We start from the raw sequence: 18,395 nt of genomic DNA on the forward strand, positions 1-18,395 counted from the left end.
TTAGGCGCGTGTGGAGATGGGATTACGGCCAGGCTTGTTCATATCAGAGTAAAAACAGATTCGGTCATATTTAATGAAGTAAAAAATAAAAAATAAAAAAACACGAAAATTCTCCCGTTTTCCGACTCCCAAACAGTGATCACTTCACCACAGATCATGAGAAGAAAACCTTTTAATGTATATTTAATGTAGGAAACCGTATAACGGCTATTTAATGTAGGAAACAGCAACTATTTTAACAAGTAAGAAGATAGATGAGTTGGCATAAAGATGTGTCTGTTACAGACTCCCTCTAAAGTCCAGTGAAGAATTATGTGTGAAATGTTGAAATGTATACAGTAGGTTGTGCTTGCCTGAAGCAAGATCGGAGGCCCCAGATGAAGCCTGAAGATCAATGTTCTGAAAATGTCTTACCCTCCCTTTCTGTTGACATACTTAACAAGAATTTTAGAGTTATAATTTTATGGTATTTGTGAAACTATTCATTCCTACAGCAGATGTTCTAAATAATAAATAATGTTATCAATCTCAGGGCTGCTGCAACTGTGCCATACCTGATTGGTCCACATAGACATTAGCTTTGCCCTGAGACCGCTGATTGGTCCACATAGACATTAGCTCCGCCCTGAGACCGCTGCCGTAACTATTATTTGTTCATGGTCTATTGAAGGGTTTCGTTTCTGCACCCTCGGATACGTGTGGTCGTTTTAAACACTTGCGTTCATACTGTGTATATATCTGCTTCCTTAGTCGTCGTTTCTCCGTTTTGCACGTTGCTGTTCCCACATGTCTACATTCTGGTTGTCCACGTTTGGGTTTGTCTGCACTTTCACGGCTTCTGTTTGTGCCGGAAGTAATTCGTGTATAAACTGCAATAAAACAGCACACGTGTTCACTGACTGCCCTATGTTACAATAAATAATACAAACACATTTTCAACTTTCAAAAATGACTAATTAACAAAGACCATATTGTTAAGTCGACCCATATTTAAAAGAAAAAGTTTTAAAAACATGTCTGTAAATGTTAATCACGTCCATATGATATAATTGCTTGAGGTAGTTCCATAGATAATTCCCACAACATTACCCATATGCCATGCAGAAAATCACTGAGCCAAATCTTATAGCAAAGCAGAAAGAAAACAATGTTTTGTAAAATTAGCTGTCATTCAAGTCAGATGGTCTATGACATCTGACTCCAACTGAACCCCACAATAACACATTTAAAGGTTGTTTAAGAGACAGAAGAACTCAAGTGACAGAAGACGTTCTAATGGGCTACTCTGAGATCAGTTGTCTGCATCGGCACAATCATACATATCTTATTCTGATGGCAAGTATCTGACCCTGGCTCAGTAATGCATTCAAAACATACAATCCATTTGTGCCAAGTGAAAAGAGTGTTCTTTCAAAAGGGACTCTGAACAAGCTGGAAGTCTGAACCCAATCAAAAGAGTGTATCATGTGATGAATATTATCCTATTCACTGGATACCATACTGAAAAATAAACTCACTACTCTAATCTCATAGTTCATTATGTCACAGGGTTTGCAAAAAGAGGGAGACTGATTTCAGTGCACTCTGGGTGCTGCAAGATGACATTGCGGTGAAGGCCCTGACAGAAACCAGATGTGTCAACCCATAGTTATAAAATAAGTGCTACAAACGCTGGAAAAAATGTTTTTAACTTTTGACTTCTTTGCAAAGAATCATATTGATTCATTCATTGAAAACAGCTCAAGAGCCATCGAACTAGAGGCTTGAGTGCCCATTTTAAAACATTTTAAATTCCATATGTTGAACAAACACATTCCTTCCTCATATCATAGACCATCCAGGGGTGAATGCTGGACAGTAAATGTCAAAGTTTTCAAAGACAGCCATTTTGCACTGCTTTATTAAACTACTGCACTGCCACACTGCTCAGTGAAAGTGTATTGGTCCACAATTGGTGGCTGTAATATTTTGTCTGTACTCTTGTTCTGTGTTTATAAAAATATTAGCCTGCTACTTTGCTGAAGTCTGTTCCAGTCATGTGGTCATGACATGAGACCCTTTTCTGGCTGTTTTGTCTACATAGCCAGATCATTCCTGCAGATCAGATTAGAGAACAAAATAATCCAGATTATGGTGCAGGGTAAAAATTCCAGAGTTCCTCATCTTTCCTTTTTTCATAAAATAACAATGACAAATGAGATCTTAGTTGCTGATGTTGAAAAACACTAGTATAAATGCTTCTGAGTGGATTAAAAGAACAGCTGTTTGGTGGAATACTCAGTCTATTGTGTCACAGCACAGATGAACAATACCAACATGTTTGCATCATCACAAGTGAATTACCAATAGCAAGCTGTGGTGCTACAAACACTGTACTCCCTTTTTCATAAAAGGAGTGCCAATGAAATGACACATCCCCCAATAAAGCCCTGTTTCATAAAATGAAAGTTTATTTAAATGAAAACAAAAAAGCTGTTAGCCTTGATGGGAATCTTCTGTAACGTTAGCCTATGAAACCAATGAAACTTGCATCTAAACTTTAAAGTATGTTTCAGGCAAAGAACCCTAACTGTGTTAAAGCTGCATTAAGATCTGTCCAATTCATTGTTCATGTAAACAACATATTTGTCTAACAGCAAGGTTAGATTTACAGTGGGGTGGCAAAAGCCTTGGAGAGCGTTGCCAACATGCAACAAAAGTAGCTCCTAAAACTGTTTGCCTGACTGGCTCGTGTCGAAGGATTGGAGGATTAACCATTGCCTGCACTACTCGATGTGCTTGAATATGTGTTCTGTGATGTCAGAGTACATTGATGAAGCAACTGGGGCTATGCACAGTGCCCTTCCTGTTAGTGTGTACTGTTGATGCTTCATTTTTTGGGAAAAGGAGACACTGACATTAAATCAGGCATAGATGTCGAAAAACTATGAACCATGACAACTAGAAAGTTATATATGGTACCACAGCTTTGAGAACATGAGCCACAATACATGCAGCAATTTAACAGAGGAGTTTGAAATAAACAATAAGTTGTTTAGGATGGTGAGGGACAGTAATTTACAAGTTTAATGAAGTCTGAAAACAAACACACTTTCCTATTGGAAATAAATCTCAGCTGTATTATGTTCAGGACACCACAGTGATCAAAAAGGCCCAAACAACATAACCAAATGCAAAAAAAGATCTTTGTCACCAGTTTAACGTTCATAGGCCAGACAATCAAGTGATCAACTTTGGCATTTAATGAAAAAATGAACACAAGCCAAAAGTATGCGTGAAAATGCTTTAAATGTTTCCTAAAGTAGATGTTGACGTTTCAGACAAATTTATTCAAGGTCCACGTCAGAAACCATACGTTTAAATATGCCTTTGTTTATCGTATTCTTCTTTGTTACCTATCCAGCTCTAATGGGATGAATAAAATAATTCTAATAATACTTAGAATTAGAATTAAAGTAGTTTGAATTGTGAATTCTGCATTTTAAAATAAAAAACATCTCTCCACTTTATATCACTTTTTAAAAATTTCTTGCCTCATAGCATATTTTCCTAATCTCAAAAAGTCTGAATAGAAACATCTAATTTAAAAATACTTGGTCCTATCGACCTCAAGTTATATACTATATGCTGATGATAGCAAGTCTTCAGCATATCAGTGCTGTATCGTGTCATTTCCCCAAGAGATATTTACATTGACATGCCTTGAGGTGTTCTGATGTTCTTAGCTGCTCACGAATATCACAACGTGTTGAAATACGTCTGATCCAAGATGGAGAACTGGAGCCTTGGGCTGTCCTTTCTGTCATAACAGGCTATGGATCCAGGATCTAGACACTGGCATGACTCGTTTAGTAGAGCATGTGTGAATACATTTTAAATACATCTAAGCCATTAGGTTATATAAAAAACTACAACTTCTGAATGATCAGCCAAAGAGAAAGTAGCCATTTTTATTATCAAAATGTTGCAAACAATTTTATTCTTTAATGGAAAAAAAACAATACTGAACATGAGCACCATAAAATCGTTGGCCATGCAGAAGTAAACCTCAATCCAACAAAACCTGGACACAGATAGATATTCCCCCAAACAGAACTGTTGCAGTAAACTCACAGGTGTTTCACATGCACACACTTTTTAGAAATACAATTAAGTTCATCCTTTGGTTTGTTTCTTCCTTTCCCACATCGCATGTGATCCTAAGTGAGTTTTCTGCAATAGTCTGTTGTTTCTAATGCAACCCTCTACAAAATATTCTTTAAAAGATACTTACATACAGAGGGACCTTTTAACATCCCTGTTTTGACCAGATATATTTTAACACAAATGATTCCCTCTCTGGTAAAAACAACAAATACTGATGATCAACATTGCGTTTGTCTCTACGCTTGGTTTACACCAAGTTCCAACAATACTGATCTTAAAACATCTCATGAGGGAAGCTCATGTTTTTCTTAAACAACTGATTCCATGTCCCTTGGACCTTTGTTTTTCTTCAAACACTCAAGGGTTCCTTGTTTCTCCTCTTACTGCACCTGGACAGGACTGGTCATCCGGGTTCTCCTCCTGATTCCAGCTGAAAACCAGATGTTGAGGAAACGACTTACAGTAGTCATATAATTAGCTCACTTCTTCATTCCACATTAACAAATTTTGGACTGCCAACCAAGATCCACTCTTACTGAAGACTGCATTTTCAGTCAAAATATTATTCATAATGTTCATGGTTGGTAGGAAGTCCTCATTTTTAATCTGTGCTGCAGCTAGGATATTTTGTTGCAACTAACATCTGTGCTACTATTGCAAATATAACCTCAAGCGTTTACCTGGCACTCGCCTTCCAGGTACTCGTCTTGATCCCTCTGTGGATTATTCAATCAGTAAACACAAGTCTTAACTAATAATATGCAACAAATTGACGATTACCACTACAATATAGAAGAAGCTTACCTCTAAGTCTCTCTGTATCTGTACTGAAGCTAGAGATCTCCGACTTGGGCCCTGAGCAGGAAAACCAGTTAGATTCCATTATGATGGGCATCTAGGCTTTAGTTATGGAGGAGAGAGAACTGGGACAGGACTGGTGAAAGAATCTGAAAATCATGGAAAATAAGTCTATAGGAAACTGTGCCCTTTTTAACCAGTCATGTTTCAGAACCCAAAAGAAAACAACACTGTCTCTTGATGGCAAATTTGTAGGAGTTCAAAAAGTTGTGACTGCTATAGTGTGTTTAGCAGTCAAAGCTTTTTAAAAAAAAAAACAAAAAAACATTCCATACCAAATCAAATAATCGCTAATGTGAATCATTTTAGGATTCCTATGAATCTTCTGTGAGATCACAGTGCAGAGTAATGACCACGGAAGAGGGAAAAGGGAGCTGTTAATGGTGAACCCAAGTTTGTGAGGGGGAAAAACCAACAGCGCTGAGAAAAGGTCGAGCTTTTTAGTCCTACTACCAGCATGCTGAAAGAAAAGGTTGCTCAAGACATCACACTACCATAAAGCTCCACATTGGAGGAGCGGCTGATGAAGAATTCAGGACCTGTTGGTCAGAACATTAGGCATGTTAAGCCCCTCCACAAGGCGGTCATGGATACTTTAGGGAAAATATGTTACACTGTGTCTCAGGGTATCGCTTAAAGGACCGTGGTGAAACCTTCACCTCTTCAGGTACTCACACACTGGGGCACATAAATTCTATGTAAAACATATTTCTTCTGCCACTAAATTATGGTATGTAATGAGATGAAAATACATTTACCTTCAATGACCCTCGTAACCTTGGTGAAGCTTGGCTCCCCTTCGATGACCCTCGTAACCTTGGTGAAGCTTGGCTCCCCTTCGATGACTCGAGTAACTTTAGTAATAGTGGGCTCTCGCTCAGTTACTCTGGTCACTTTGGCACCATCACCAGAATATAAAGGAAATGACACGAATGACACACAATAAATACAGATGCAAAGTTTCCTTAAGTGTGATTTGATTTATTTCACTTACCCATGAAGGTGAGAGGGATCTCCTGAAATCTGTATCCTGATACAAACTGATGCGTAAAAGGACATAGTAATGAGTAATGAGCACTAATCAACCATGCTAAAAGTATATCCAATGAGATGAATCCTCATGACCCCTGAGAAAGAGGTGAATTAACTCGGGGCATAAAGAAGTAAATCAGACATTAAATAGTGTTTGCCAACAAACGACAGACCCTCAAGAGCAAATGTTTCACTTATAGGGATGGAGCACTACAGTTTCCTGTGTCAAGTTGAGGCCTGGTAGGTACCTTGATCTGAATGAACCTGATGATCCTTTTCAGGAGGTTGAGAAGCTCCTGGTTTCCAACTGGAACATCTGTAAAATGATATTCAGATCATCATACAATCGTTGTGACACTTTGATTAAAAACTGCTGAACTATTCTGTCTATTTACTGCCAGGGTTATTTTGCGAAGAGTGTTGCATTCCACACCTTCAGGATACAGGAAGTTCTTGACAGCGTGAACAACCCCGTTGGTAGCCATGAGATCTGGCAGAGGGACTTGCACGGAATTCACCTGCATGGAGTTGTTTGCCTGCATGAAAGTAAAATTTCCAAATTAATTGCTCAAAGGAATGCAATGCCGTTGCATGAACTTCTTTGCCTGCATGAAATGCAACATTTCCTTGTCCAACTTTGCCTCTGCAGTATACCAATGACTGTGTGTTCTGTGCTTGCAAGAAGCTGGAAATGCTGTTACTTAATCTTTTAATGGTTATCTTATTTAATGCTTTCAGGTTCTGTTACATAATTAACTTTTAAATGTGTGCCTAAGACACCCACGGATCCGTATACATCATAAATTAATTGGCCACCTCAATAACAGAATGCTAATGTTACGAACAACAAAGAACATTTTATGTCTTTTATCCTGTCATCTGTGTCCTCTCATCTTTAAAGCAGGTCTGACACGTTGCTCTGTAGGCCTCTCTTCATACACATCAAAAGGTATGGTCCGTTTTTTATGCACCTTTTCTCACCCTCTATTTAAAAACAACAACAACAACAACAACAATAAAGGGTTTCACAGGAATAAACGAAGCCCTGGAACGCACTGTATGTGAAGTCAAGTAATCCATAACGAATGTCCCCCTGTTAAACATTCAGGATCATTAATCTTTAAAACGCATCCATTTCATATTCCGTTGGTTAGACCTGCTGATGTGAGATAGCAAGGGGGACCTTAAATGTTGTTAAGATCAATGTTCTTTAGCATACTTACATACAGGACTTTGAGGTTGCTGCCCTGGATAGACCTGAGGAGGTTGGTGACTCCAGTCTCTAAGCCGCCACCAATGAAGGTGCCGTTGCTTAAGTGGTACAGCAGGATGGCCCTGAGAGCATTCCGGTCACCTAACGAGGGCGAGGAGACATTCGAGACAACTGACCCACAAACAAGCTACTGCACATTAAAAAGATAATACCTCAGGTAACCTACACCTAATCCTTCACTAATGAAATCAAGGAACAGATTAAAGGTTTTGGAAACCTATTACATTTTACTATTACATAGTGCAATTCTAACATTAACTACAGTGTAATAAACAGTAAATAGCAATTCTCTGATACCCTGAGCACAAACTGATACTGTAGTACAGAGTATCACTGTGTTGTTACAAACTTTTACTACGGCCACTATGCAGTAAACATATATTTACACTGTGAGGAGGTGGTGTAAAGTAAAACGTTTCCAACGTTTGGCACTCACTTTTTAAAATAGAGAGGTCCCTTTGGCTGAGGCTGGCGAAAGCCTCGTCAGTTGGGGCGAACAGTGTGAAATCCCCGCTCTGCTTCAGCAAGTCTGTCAGCCCAGCCGCCTCCATCAGAGACAAAAAGATCCTGCAAACACGCTGGTGATTAGACTCCCCCCTTCCACTGCCCCCATTCAACTTCCCCCGACCCACACTGCAGAACTCTCAAACACACCACGCAGCTGACATTTCTGGTCATTATTTTAGGTCCATGTGCAAATATCTGTACAGCTTTTACAGTCTTGGGTTCAGAGTGTATACAGCATAACCCTGTCGCTGGCTCGACATGTATATGAACTCCGAAACGGTTGCTCGAGAAACATATTCAAACCCTAATTCTTACTTGAAGCTCTTGTGTTCAGTCAGCAGTTTGAACATGGTGGCCTCGGCCGGTTTGATCAGGGTCCTCATGGGATGGAGAGCCCCATTGTTACCTTCTTTGCTTCCTCGAATCAAGCAAGCATTCTCGATGCAAACAGCCTATCACGGCAGGCGAGGCAGTGTTAAGGGGGGGGGGGGGGGGGGGGGGGGGGGGGCTGGGCTATACATTTTGAAGTTTCAGACACATCTCATTCACATTTATGGAGGTCGGATTAGGTCATCACCGTGGATGATTGTCAGCCATCAAGATCAATCTGCTTAGACTGTGTATCAGAATAAAATGCATTGGTTGTGAGGTGTCACCAGGTCACCAGGCGACAGTGGTTTCAGGCTTACATATGGCTTTCATTACACTCTTGGTTTATGTAATTAAAGAAAACATTTCATGTTCCATAAATGATTTCTGTGCCATATTTAACACGCCTGCTCACTTTGTCATTCTTTGCTTTGCGTTTTCATTATAAGACCTATTTTTAATTCCTCATTCATAAATTGCAGCTGTTGTAGATTTTGGTGCTGTAAGATCAGACCAAATCAACAAACCTATAACTGATAGAATCAGTAATGTGCAAGTAAATAAATTCATCGTTTTCATCCTGAGTCAACACACAGTTGATATAAGATCTCTGAGCAGACATCAAAGAAGACATTCGCTGACTATATCCAACCTAATGCTAATGCTACCTCCTAAAATACCCTTTTAAAATATACAAAAGCAATGTTGAGGATTCGTGATGCTCACGGTGGGCGGGCACTGACCGTGCGATAGACAAACACCCTGAGGAAGTTCCCTGCAACGGTCTCCAGACGCTGGCCGTTGAAGAGCTCACCAAGCATGATCTTCTGCTTCAGAATGTGGTTCTTGAGGATGATCTTTAACAAGTGCTGGTCCATGGACATGACCTCATCTAATGGGACACATCATAAGAAAGCTGAGATTTGAACCATGTTCCCACCCAGGAACATGTGTAGACACTGGGTTTGGAGGGGGGGGGGGGGGGGGGGTTTAAGAGTTTTCAGTTATGGCTGCCTGAGGCACTATCATTTTCCTCTCTAACATGCCCATAAATGATGTAAAATACTCTGTAAATGCCAAATGATGACTGTTTCAGCACAGCTATGAATCATAAATACACTGTATTTAAAGGGAGGGTGAGCTGTCCAGGCTGGCCTCTATAGACAGCTACAGCTTTACGGTAGTAGCAGAAAACTGTACAGTAATCCAGGAAAACTGTACAGTAATCCAGGACACACGCAGGATTACCCATCAAACCAAAGAGGCTTTGTGCTTGCAAATAGATCTGCTGAGGCACGTGCATTCAGTTTCTAGAAAGAAGGTACAGCTTTAAGTGTAGTTCATGCAAGCAGAGCCAAAGTTCCTGTTAATGTAAACAACGTTTCTTGCCTACCCACGGTGAATATGAATCAAATATTTACACACCTACTGAATCACGACCTAGGACAATAAGAGAGAGGTAGACAGACATGTTCCTGACAGAACACCCCAAACAGGAGGGAGTGTTGCAGCATGTTGCTAAGCGCGGCACGGATAACACAGCCCGTCATTTAGCAAGTGAATTCAGAAAAGACAGAGCACGCAGACAACAGAGACCACTAGGAGTGGTTTGAGAGCCACCCACCTGTGAAGGCTGCATTGACTGGGGCCAGGAGCGTGTACTCAGCCTGTGGTCTCATGGCGGCTGAGAGACCCAGCTCTGAAACCATATCACCGAACGTGGACTGCGATGGACCCACCAGCTCCATCACCTGTTTTGCTTAGAAACAAAATTGCAGTGGCCAACGTTTAGAACTCGGTCTGGGATGCAGTCGCCCGTATGGCCGTTGACTAGAAACGTCGTCGAGTGGAACCAGACACTTAATATATGAGGACGCTAACCTGAATCTGGCATGAGGACCTGGTCGATGAGGTGGATGACACCGTTGGTCGTGACGATGTCCTTCTTCAGCACCATCTTGATGCCGTTGACGGTGAGGCTGTCGCCGCCACAGCCGATCTCGATGTTGGTACCCTCCAGAGTCTCATATGAGGTGCCACTCATAATGGCCTCGGAGCATTGTACCGAGTCCAGCAGGTGGTATTTGAGCAGGGCTGTCAAAAAAGGGAGGGTCGAAGATTACATCTTGTAGATGCATGTTTAAGAACTTGAAAAGGGGTGCCTAGATGATATCTCAGTATGGCTTGAAACCAGTTATTTTTCAGTCCGATTTGAAAACATGCTCAGCAAAGCTTAAATATTTCTTAAATATGTGAACACTGAATACATTTTCAGCAGTTTTCCACTGTTCAGTTTGCTTTTTCTCCTAATTACCAAAGCTCAAGCCAACTGCAATGTCATTTGTATCTCCAGCAAGCAATGCACGTACCAGCTAATGAACCTGGGAGCCCCTGGGAGCCCTGGGAGCCCTGGGAGCCCTGGGAGCCCTGGGAGCCCTGGGATCCTCAGAGCGTACATGTGTGAACTATGCGCTGTGTCATTCTGTATGGAGCGCTCAGATGTTCCAGTCAAAACGACTGACAAGGGACCATTAAAAATTAAATGGTCTGATGCTGCTGGTCCTCAGAGCCGGAAAAACCTTCAGCTGTCTCCTGGCCCTTGGCTCACTGCAGAGAATGCCTGAGCCATTCAATGGTCCTTCAACACTCCGAATTTACACTGCAGCACTGCTGAACACCACTGGAACCAGCTATAGCTGAGTCTGTTGTAAAGTTTTAAGGCTTTCATTTGGTTTGAACAGGTTCTGTACGATTTGTCTAACGCACTCTGGATTTCGGTATTTTGACTATTAAATTCTTGTTTTGTTTGAAAGATTTACTGAAACATATAGATTTTGTTTTCCTTTTGGACCTACATTTACGGCATTTAGCAGATGCTCTTATCCAGCTTATCCAGCTTATCCAGCTTTGTCATTTGCTCATAGAATACACCCTAGTACGGTACAGTAGATTAGAGTCCAACATACCAATGAACTAGAATATTGTAGAAATACAGGGATCAATGCTGATACCTAGAAATACATGAAGATGTGCATTGCTTTTAGCACAGTCGGTGAATTGCTGCAGCCATGGATCTAGCTGTATATAAGACTGGAATGTTTCGTCATGTGTTAAATAGCTAAAGCAATAGTCTTCAGCCACAACGAGTAACTACGCTTTGAAAACTACATTTTTGAAAACCTTTTGAAAACTGAAAGCACATGGTAATGCTATGATTTAAAACTAAGACCTGGGCGATGGCCAACATGTTCAGACACACTTAAGAACTTCAAGTGAAACGTTCTATTGAATTCTCAGTATGACTGTGAATGCGGTTTTGCCACCGTCCGCCAACTGTCTGAGAACTCCGGATCCTCAAAACAGGTTGCTTTGGTCCCATGTGCTTTCAATGGGGATTAAAAAGGTTGCCAACTTAACAGCAGCACTCCCCATTGACTCAGATCAGCAAACATGGCATGAGGCAGACATAACACCCTGCTTCCTCTGGACCCGCACTTCACCAAAGGGTTATAAAACCCCCACTGTGTGTCATGCCCGCCGGCGTGAAGACAACCCAATGTTTCCCCTAGCCTGATGAAAGTAGCTTTTGTTCACTCAGCGTTTTGTTTGGGAAAGGCATTCCAAGGAGGTAATAGGGTTTTCACTGTCAGCACGCACGTTTACCTTGGAGGGCATTCTTGTCACCCATAAGTCTGTCCAAAACTTCTCTGTCCAGGTTCGAAAAGGCATCGTTGGTAGGGGCAAAGAGCGTGAAGTGGCCCGGCTCTCCAAGCTTGTCTGTGAGGCCAGAGGTGGTAGCTATATTCTGGAATGAGACAGATGTCAGATGACAGATGGAAGTGGAGGTACAACAGAGGAAGCACCAAGATAAGGAGAAAGAATTAGTACTAGACCACAAGGAGAGTGCTATGAAGTTGTTTGGAAGTGTCCTGACACCAGTGATATTTTAAAGTGCTAGGGTTCTGATGGTGTGAAAAGGAAATTCTTAGGACGAAATGGACAAAAGAATGTTAGTTTGAGTGATGTAACTTTTCTTAGCCTTTCAGGAACTCACTGATCCTGAAGGAGAAACAGAAATAGAGAAAGAAGCAGATGAACTTCCAACTTACGCTCAGTGTGGTCAGGTCAATGTCGACGTCAATCACGTCCTGGATAGTGTTGCTCACCGCGGTGATGACGCGGTCGATAACATGCACCACGCCATTGGTGGCCACCTGGTTCCCGTAAATGATCCTAGCACAGTTCACTGTGACGATCTGCAGTATAGATGAAGTATGCCACACTTGAGCTCCCATATCAAGCAGTGCCAATAGATTTAGTGTCCAAATTTATAGTACATTTATAGTTTACTTGTTCATTTCAGACAACGTTGAGCAAGTATCCTTCAAAGGACACTCAAACACACTTACACCGTTGGGGTAGTGGTTAATGTGCAGACTCAGGTCATTGTACATGGAGTTGATGGACATTCCGTTCTTCAAGTCTTTAGTTAGGAAGCGTTTGTTGGCCATGTGGTAATGCAGAGCATTGTATAGCTCAATGTTAACATTGCTCACCAAAGCGCTTCTCACTTCCTGTTAGGCACAGAGGAAATCAATAAAACAAATTCACATTTGGCTCAAATTCAGGCCAGCCAACAAAATTAAATAAAAGAAGTGAAACCAATAACTTTTAAAACACTTTGTGACCTAGCCAACAGGATCTCACATTTGCAAATGTGTAGCTACCTCAACCAACTGTGCAAAGTTTCTACCTGCTAGGATGTTTAGTTTTTCTTAAAGCTTAATTCATATGAAATCAAAATCACCTACACATCCTATAATTCCTACAAGTTTCTTTGTGATATTAGACCAAGCAGTAGCTGTGAACAAAACCTTTGTCCAAGATATGTCGACCTAATGTTTGTTCATTCATCCACTCCTTTCTCACCTTGCTGAAGGCCATCAAATTGTACAGATGTTGCTTATACACCACATTCATTCATGAACATCACCTCAAAGTAACTCAGCATACCTTAATAGCAAGATAAGTTTTTGCATACAGTATATCGTTACAAACAATCAGATGTTTTAGGGCTTTCTCGGTTTCTCTGACTACCATGTTGTTCTTTTGCCGGTACTTTTCGGGAAGGGTTAGGGAAGATGGGGACTCGTAATACCGGATCGATTAGATCCCAGGCATCGTTACTGGGGGCGAAGAAAGTGTACGACCCTGGTCCCTCGATCTCCTGCCTCAGCTTAGACATGTTCGAGAACTGCTGCGTTGTGACGGCGTTCACCAGGCCGAGGGTACCATACACGTTGTCAATTGGAGCAACTGAAGAAAAGCAACAGGCAACATGCTGGGTTTAGCTCATGAGGTTCCACTCTAACTTTGCACATGCTTGTGCTACCATCTCCATAAGTCTATTGTTATTGGCAGGTACTGGGACTAGGTTGTTAATAATGTAGTTTTGTAAAACATCCCAGTAATATTATTCTATGCTGCAATACTATACTTATAATTCGTGAAGCTGTGAAACATAATTCAGTATTCACAATGGGAAGGAGGTTATTGAGAGACTAAGCTACGTACCAGCAGGACAGCCATGCATTCCCTCTAGTTTCATGTATCCTGGGCAGCACTCATACAGCACAGAGCTGCACAGAAAAAAAACAAAATACACACAACAGAGATTCAAACATATAAACGATGTAATTTTCCTGGAGCCTTTTACTTTCTCTCAGTATTACAAGCCAAGCAAGCTTTACAGACACCGTGCCCCAATTTATTTTTCCAAACATACCATGTTCATACGGTAGCCATCAATGGTCGAGTTATATAAACATGGTTTGTGACCCCAAGGTTTGAGCAAGCATTACGTAACCTAGAACATGACTAGCAAATAAAATGTCTGTGAATTCAAACTGTTCGCCCACCCCAGCAATGTGGTTAATTTCAAGGACATTATTTAGCTTAATCATAGTATATCGAAACCAAAATTTCCAACAAGAAGACCCAAAGAAAACTTTGGCTTGAATGCTAGCTACAATGCCTGAAAATTCACACATATGCTAATATTCAGTATACCATACACATACCATATAAAAGAAGAAAAAAAAAGCTCTTAAAATCTTTATGCTTGTATTGGGTACAAAGCTCATTTGGCTTAATTACACTGGCATAATTCCTCAAAAACCAAGCCTTGTTTCATTAGAAAACCCATGATTAGCACATATTAAGGGCTGTAGTATTATACAGAATATGGCTACAGTAAAGAAAGTTAGCCTAAACATTAATCCTGGGGAGATACAAAGATACATACATCGTCAGTGGTGATGATAAAGAGGTTTATGTTCATATACAGACTTTATAGCATGCATGCGCACTTTGTGTGTGTGTGTGTGTGTGTGTGTGTGTGTGTGTGTGTGTGTGTGTGTGTGTGTGTGTGTGTGTGTGTGTGTGTGTGTGTGTGTGCGCGTGCATAAGGGGTTACAGGTCAAAGGTTAGTGATCTGCAGTCCTGGGGAAGCCTCCACATCAACAAATGGTTCCATATGTTTCCGCAACATGACTAGACAAAATGACACAAATAAACTTCAGGGAGCTCCAGGAACAAGCGGTGCGACACAGACACGCTCGGAGCTGAAACTGTGGGGACACTTCTGTGAACAGGGGCCACAAGGAGCCCAGAAGGAAACAATGGAAGAGATCAAAGTTTCTTTCACCCCACTGGCATAGCGGAGGAGCCCCGAGAACCGACAGGAACCAGGAAAGGTGCTCCATCTGGAAGAAGGAACGAGGTCATGGCCCATTACTTCTCCTCACTGTGGCAGGAGCTTTGAAGCTCAGTGAGGCAGGAGGAGGAGAGGGGGGCTGGCGTGAGATCATTGCCGCACGCTTACAGACATTCAGCCAGAAGAGGACATGAGTGTCTTAAACCTCGCTCCCACGCCAGGAGCGAAGCCCGACTCCCACTGGCTGAGGGCTGCTGGAACTCTGCCATCACAGTAGTTAGGAGACAGAGTTAAGAGTTTCCTACTGTATTTTACTGGCACTTTTTTCCCCAGTAACTGAGTAAGTCATTTTGTCTTAATTACTGAATGTCCCGAGGTGAAACATGGGAAATATGCTAAAGTGTGAAGCACATGTATGTATTTGGCACGGAAAGAAAATCAGATTTTGCGCTTGTTGTTGATTTACTAGGAGAAAGCAGAGAAGTTACCTGCCATTATATAAGCCTGAGTTTAGTTTCAAAATTAATTTGCATATGTGATACAGCTCATCGGTAGCTGGGAAAGACCCCACTGAATTACAGAGGAGGGATCTCTGGGATGAGGGGACCACTGGGTGACCATATGTTTTCAAGTTGCTCAAAGATACATTTTCCTGAGCTATGCTTATATTCATGCAGTTTTAAGGGTGAGCTAAACCCTGAAAATCCAAACATGATTATCACTTTTCTTGTCCTGAATCAGCTTAGTCTGAGGCTGGACATTTGCAATCATCTCACAGGTGTATCAGTTGCCACTGTGCCATTCAAAAAGGGTTGCTGAGTTCGCAGGAACGAGCCAGACGCTGAGAAGCTTGTTCTTCTCCCCACGGTAAAGAAAAAGTGCAAGAACAGCAGAAAAGCCCGAGCGGATCCGGAGCTGAGGGGACCTTCTGGTCTGGCCAAGCTCCATGTTTGAGGAGAGACGCTGGGGAAAGACCAAGAGCCCTGGAAGAGTCGTCATGGCGCTTTAGACCACCACCCGCCTCCCCTGGCTCTTTTTTCCAACCATGGAAAAAGAAATGGAAACCAGAAGGCTCGCAGATGCAACATGAATCAACATTTGGGGCAGACCGTAATCACCCCAAACCCCAGGCCTCTTCAGTATTGCAACTCAGCTGCCCTGCAAAGGGCTTTGCCATGCATTCATGTTCTTTATTTCCATGCAGTCCGTGGTTTTTTTTTGAGGAGGGGGGTAGTCAGACACAACCCAGCTTGCCCTGATACGTCTCCCCAAAGCTTAGCAGCGCGTGATTTCTCAGTGTGTTTCATGGGTTTCCTTTTGCTACTGTCAATGTTTTTGTGAAGCTGTCTGCTGCTGAATTTGATCTGCTGTGTCAGAGAACTTTCCGACACCTACTCGGTAGCGGAAAACTGACTCCAGCTATGCTTTTATCTAGTAGACAGATCTTTGCCTGTGGGTGGGAATTTCACAATGAGCTGTTTCAACATGGCCCAGTGCTCCAAGCCAGCTCTGCAGTTTGCTCTAGTCATTAGTAACAAGCTTTATCTGTAGCCCTTTCCACTTTATCTCAGTAAAGACGCCATGACTCTGACTCCCTCTGGCTGTGACACAATCCTCCATGTAGAGCAAATCCTGTGAAATATGAAATACAAGCAGCATGCAAGTCATAATAGATGCTGTGATTAACCATATGTACATTAAGAAAGTTTAAGCGATGCCATTCACAGAGGTGTATTCAGAAGCCTAAGAACAAGCCCCGTATTGCAGTGGAAATCGGTGGTCTGCTGGAAAGATGCAGGCACGCCCACCAAAGGGGGAGCTAACCCCTCAACCCTGACCTCCCAAAGTCTGTCCCAGCAGAGCTGGCACTACGGCATGCCCCACTTACGCTTTCCTTCCGCAGATGGATCCTTTGTACCAGTTACGGCACGTGCTGAAGTACTTCTTCTGGGTCCCGACCACTTGCTGAAGAGCGCACATGTTTGGTCTGACAGAAGCAGAGTGGGAAGGGTGAGAGCCGGCAGGAATTCAGCACTGCGGGAAAATCTGAAGACTGTGGTCATGACATAAGAACTAGGGTTGTAGATTTTTCCATGGTATCGTATACTTTAATTTAGTGTTAAAGGTAAATCAGTACATTTAAAAATAATCCTATTATAACAACCAAAACCTGCTGGAGAGATTTAAAATTTCAAATAGTGCAATTCAGTTTTATTCAAATATAAAGTTATCATTGTGATTCAGCACCCTATCAAATTATGTTCTGAGAAAAATACCATTCAGGAGCAAAAAAAGAAACAAACAATTCAGGCTAGTAAGTAAAATCATGCCCAATCTCCCTGACTTCTACCGAGCGCTTACGACAGAATTCATCACATAACTGGAATGGTCTTACCCCTGCTTCTTCGCCCTGATGCGGCTGTGGGCCACTATTTTATCGTAAGCCGAAGAGTCCACATGGTCCAGGGCAGAGAGCGCGAAGAGTGTGAGGGTGGCAGCGAAGAAGAGCTTCATCCTCGCTTCTGTTTCGGTGGCAGCTCAGGAAGAGATGTGAGCTCGGGCAGGGGGAGAGGGCGCTTTTATAGGCGAGCTCCCAGCAGCACGCGACCGAGTGACTCCTCCAGCCTCTCCTGTTCTCCAGAGAGCCTGCAGGAAGTCTGCTTCACCTATGCACCAAATAAGCTTTGCAGCTGGGGAGGGGGGGCGGTAGTGGAGCTCAGGTTTGGAGGTGGTCATAGTTCTGATGAGATTTGACACTTTTATAAAGGCCAGTTTTGTGCTTTTAAAATATTTTTCAAATCAAAACTTGGCAGCAAACCCATCCACAAATATTGATAATTCATTGTAAATACAGAAATTAAGATACATGATAGAGTAAATAATTAAATATGGAATAAGTAATGTAAATACAGTAAGCATTATTTATAAGAATAAGGTGTAATGTAAATACAGTAAGCATTATTTATATTACTATAAAATAAAAACCGCAACTTTTTGTAGCATAGAAAGATCTAAATTTAAGATTGACAGCCTCTTCTGAGGCTGATGTCATTTGGGTCAAAGCAACGTGCTCCTTCAGTCCATGGAATAAACGAAAAAGGATTTTTCTAATAACATATTTCAAACCATTACTGTTCTCCAATCATTTTGTGGTTATCTCAGAAATGTTGCTGTTCAGCCACAAGTCTGGTAATCTGTCATTAGCACCAGGAGTGTTTGCCAGGAAAACAGACAATCCTTTTCCCCCTGAGAAAATCCCCACCATTGGCAGTTGGTTGACATACAAGGCAGGAGGAGCCAACCTTCACCGTGCGGGAGCCCCACAACTCCACAGCCCCCCAGGTGTCAACACTAACACAAATCACTGCGCCCCAAGTCTTCTCATTAGGGCTGGGAGGTCTGTCTGTCTGTCTGTCTGTCTGTTTGTCTGTCTGTCTCTCTCTCTCTCTCTCTCTCTCTCTCTCTCTCTCTCTCTCTCTCTCTCTCTCTCTCTCT

At 42.0% G+C, this 18,395-nt stretch overlaps 1 protein-coding gene across 4 annotated transcripts; it reads right to left on the minus strand.

Annotated features, from left to right (window-relative positions):
- Positions 1-3,920: 3,920 nt before the first annotated feature.
- postnb (periostin, osteoblast specific factor b) lies at positions 3,921-17,458 on the minus strand. Of its 4 annotated transcripts, XM_027017964.2 has the most exons (21): positions 17,296-17,458; positions 16,789-16,887; positions 13,760-13,824; positions 13,344-13,501; positions 12,595-12,759; positions 12,295-12,441; positions 11,849-11,990; positions 10,067-10,279; positions 9,810-9,944; positions 8,929-9,077; positions 8,132-8,268; positions 7,746-7,876; positions 7,260-7,390; positions 6,470-6,572; positions 6,285-6,352; positions 5,999-6,044; positions 5,821-5,897; positions 5,763-5,781; positions 4,951-5,001; positions 4,827-4,862; positions 3,921-4,576 (listed from the first exon to the last, which is right to left on the minus strand). In XM_027017964.2, the coding sequence occupies exons 1-21, from the start codon at positions 17,412-17,414 to the stop codon at positions 4,527-4,529; spliced, it is 2,241 nt and encodes a 746-aa protein (XP_026873765.2). In that variant the 5' UTR covers positions 17,415-17,458; the 3' UTR covers positions 3,921-4,526. The 4 variants fall into 4 exon arrangements, with proteins under 4 accessions (XP_026873765.2, XP_035390109.1, XP_035390107.1 ...); XM_035534216.1 differs by lacking the exon at positions 5,763-5,781 and having other exon boundaries at positions 5,802-5,897; XM_035534214.1 differs by having other exon boundaries at positions 5,763-5,897.
- Positions 17,459-18,395: the final 937 nt, after the last annotated feature.

Source organism: Electrophorus electricus, chromosome 15, assembly GCF_013358815.1.
Source record: "Electrophorus electricus isolate fEleEle1 chromosome 15, fEleEle1.pri, whole genome shotgun sequence".
Classification (NCBI taxonomy): Eukaryota; Metazoa; Chordata; class Actinopteri; order Gymnotiformes; family Gymnotidae; genus Electrophorus; species Electrophorus electricus.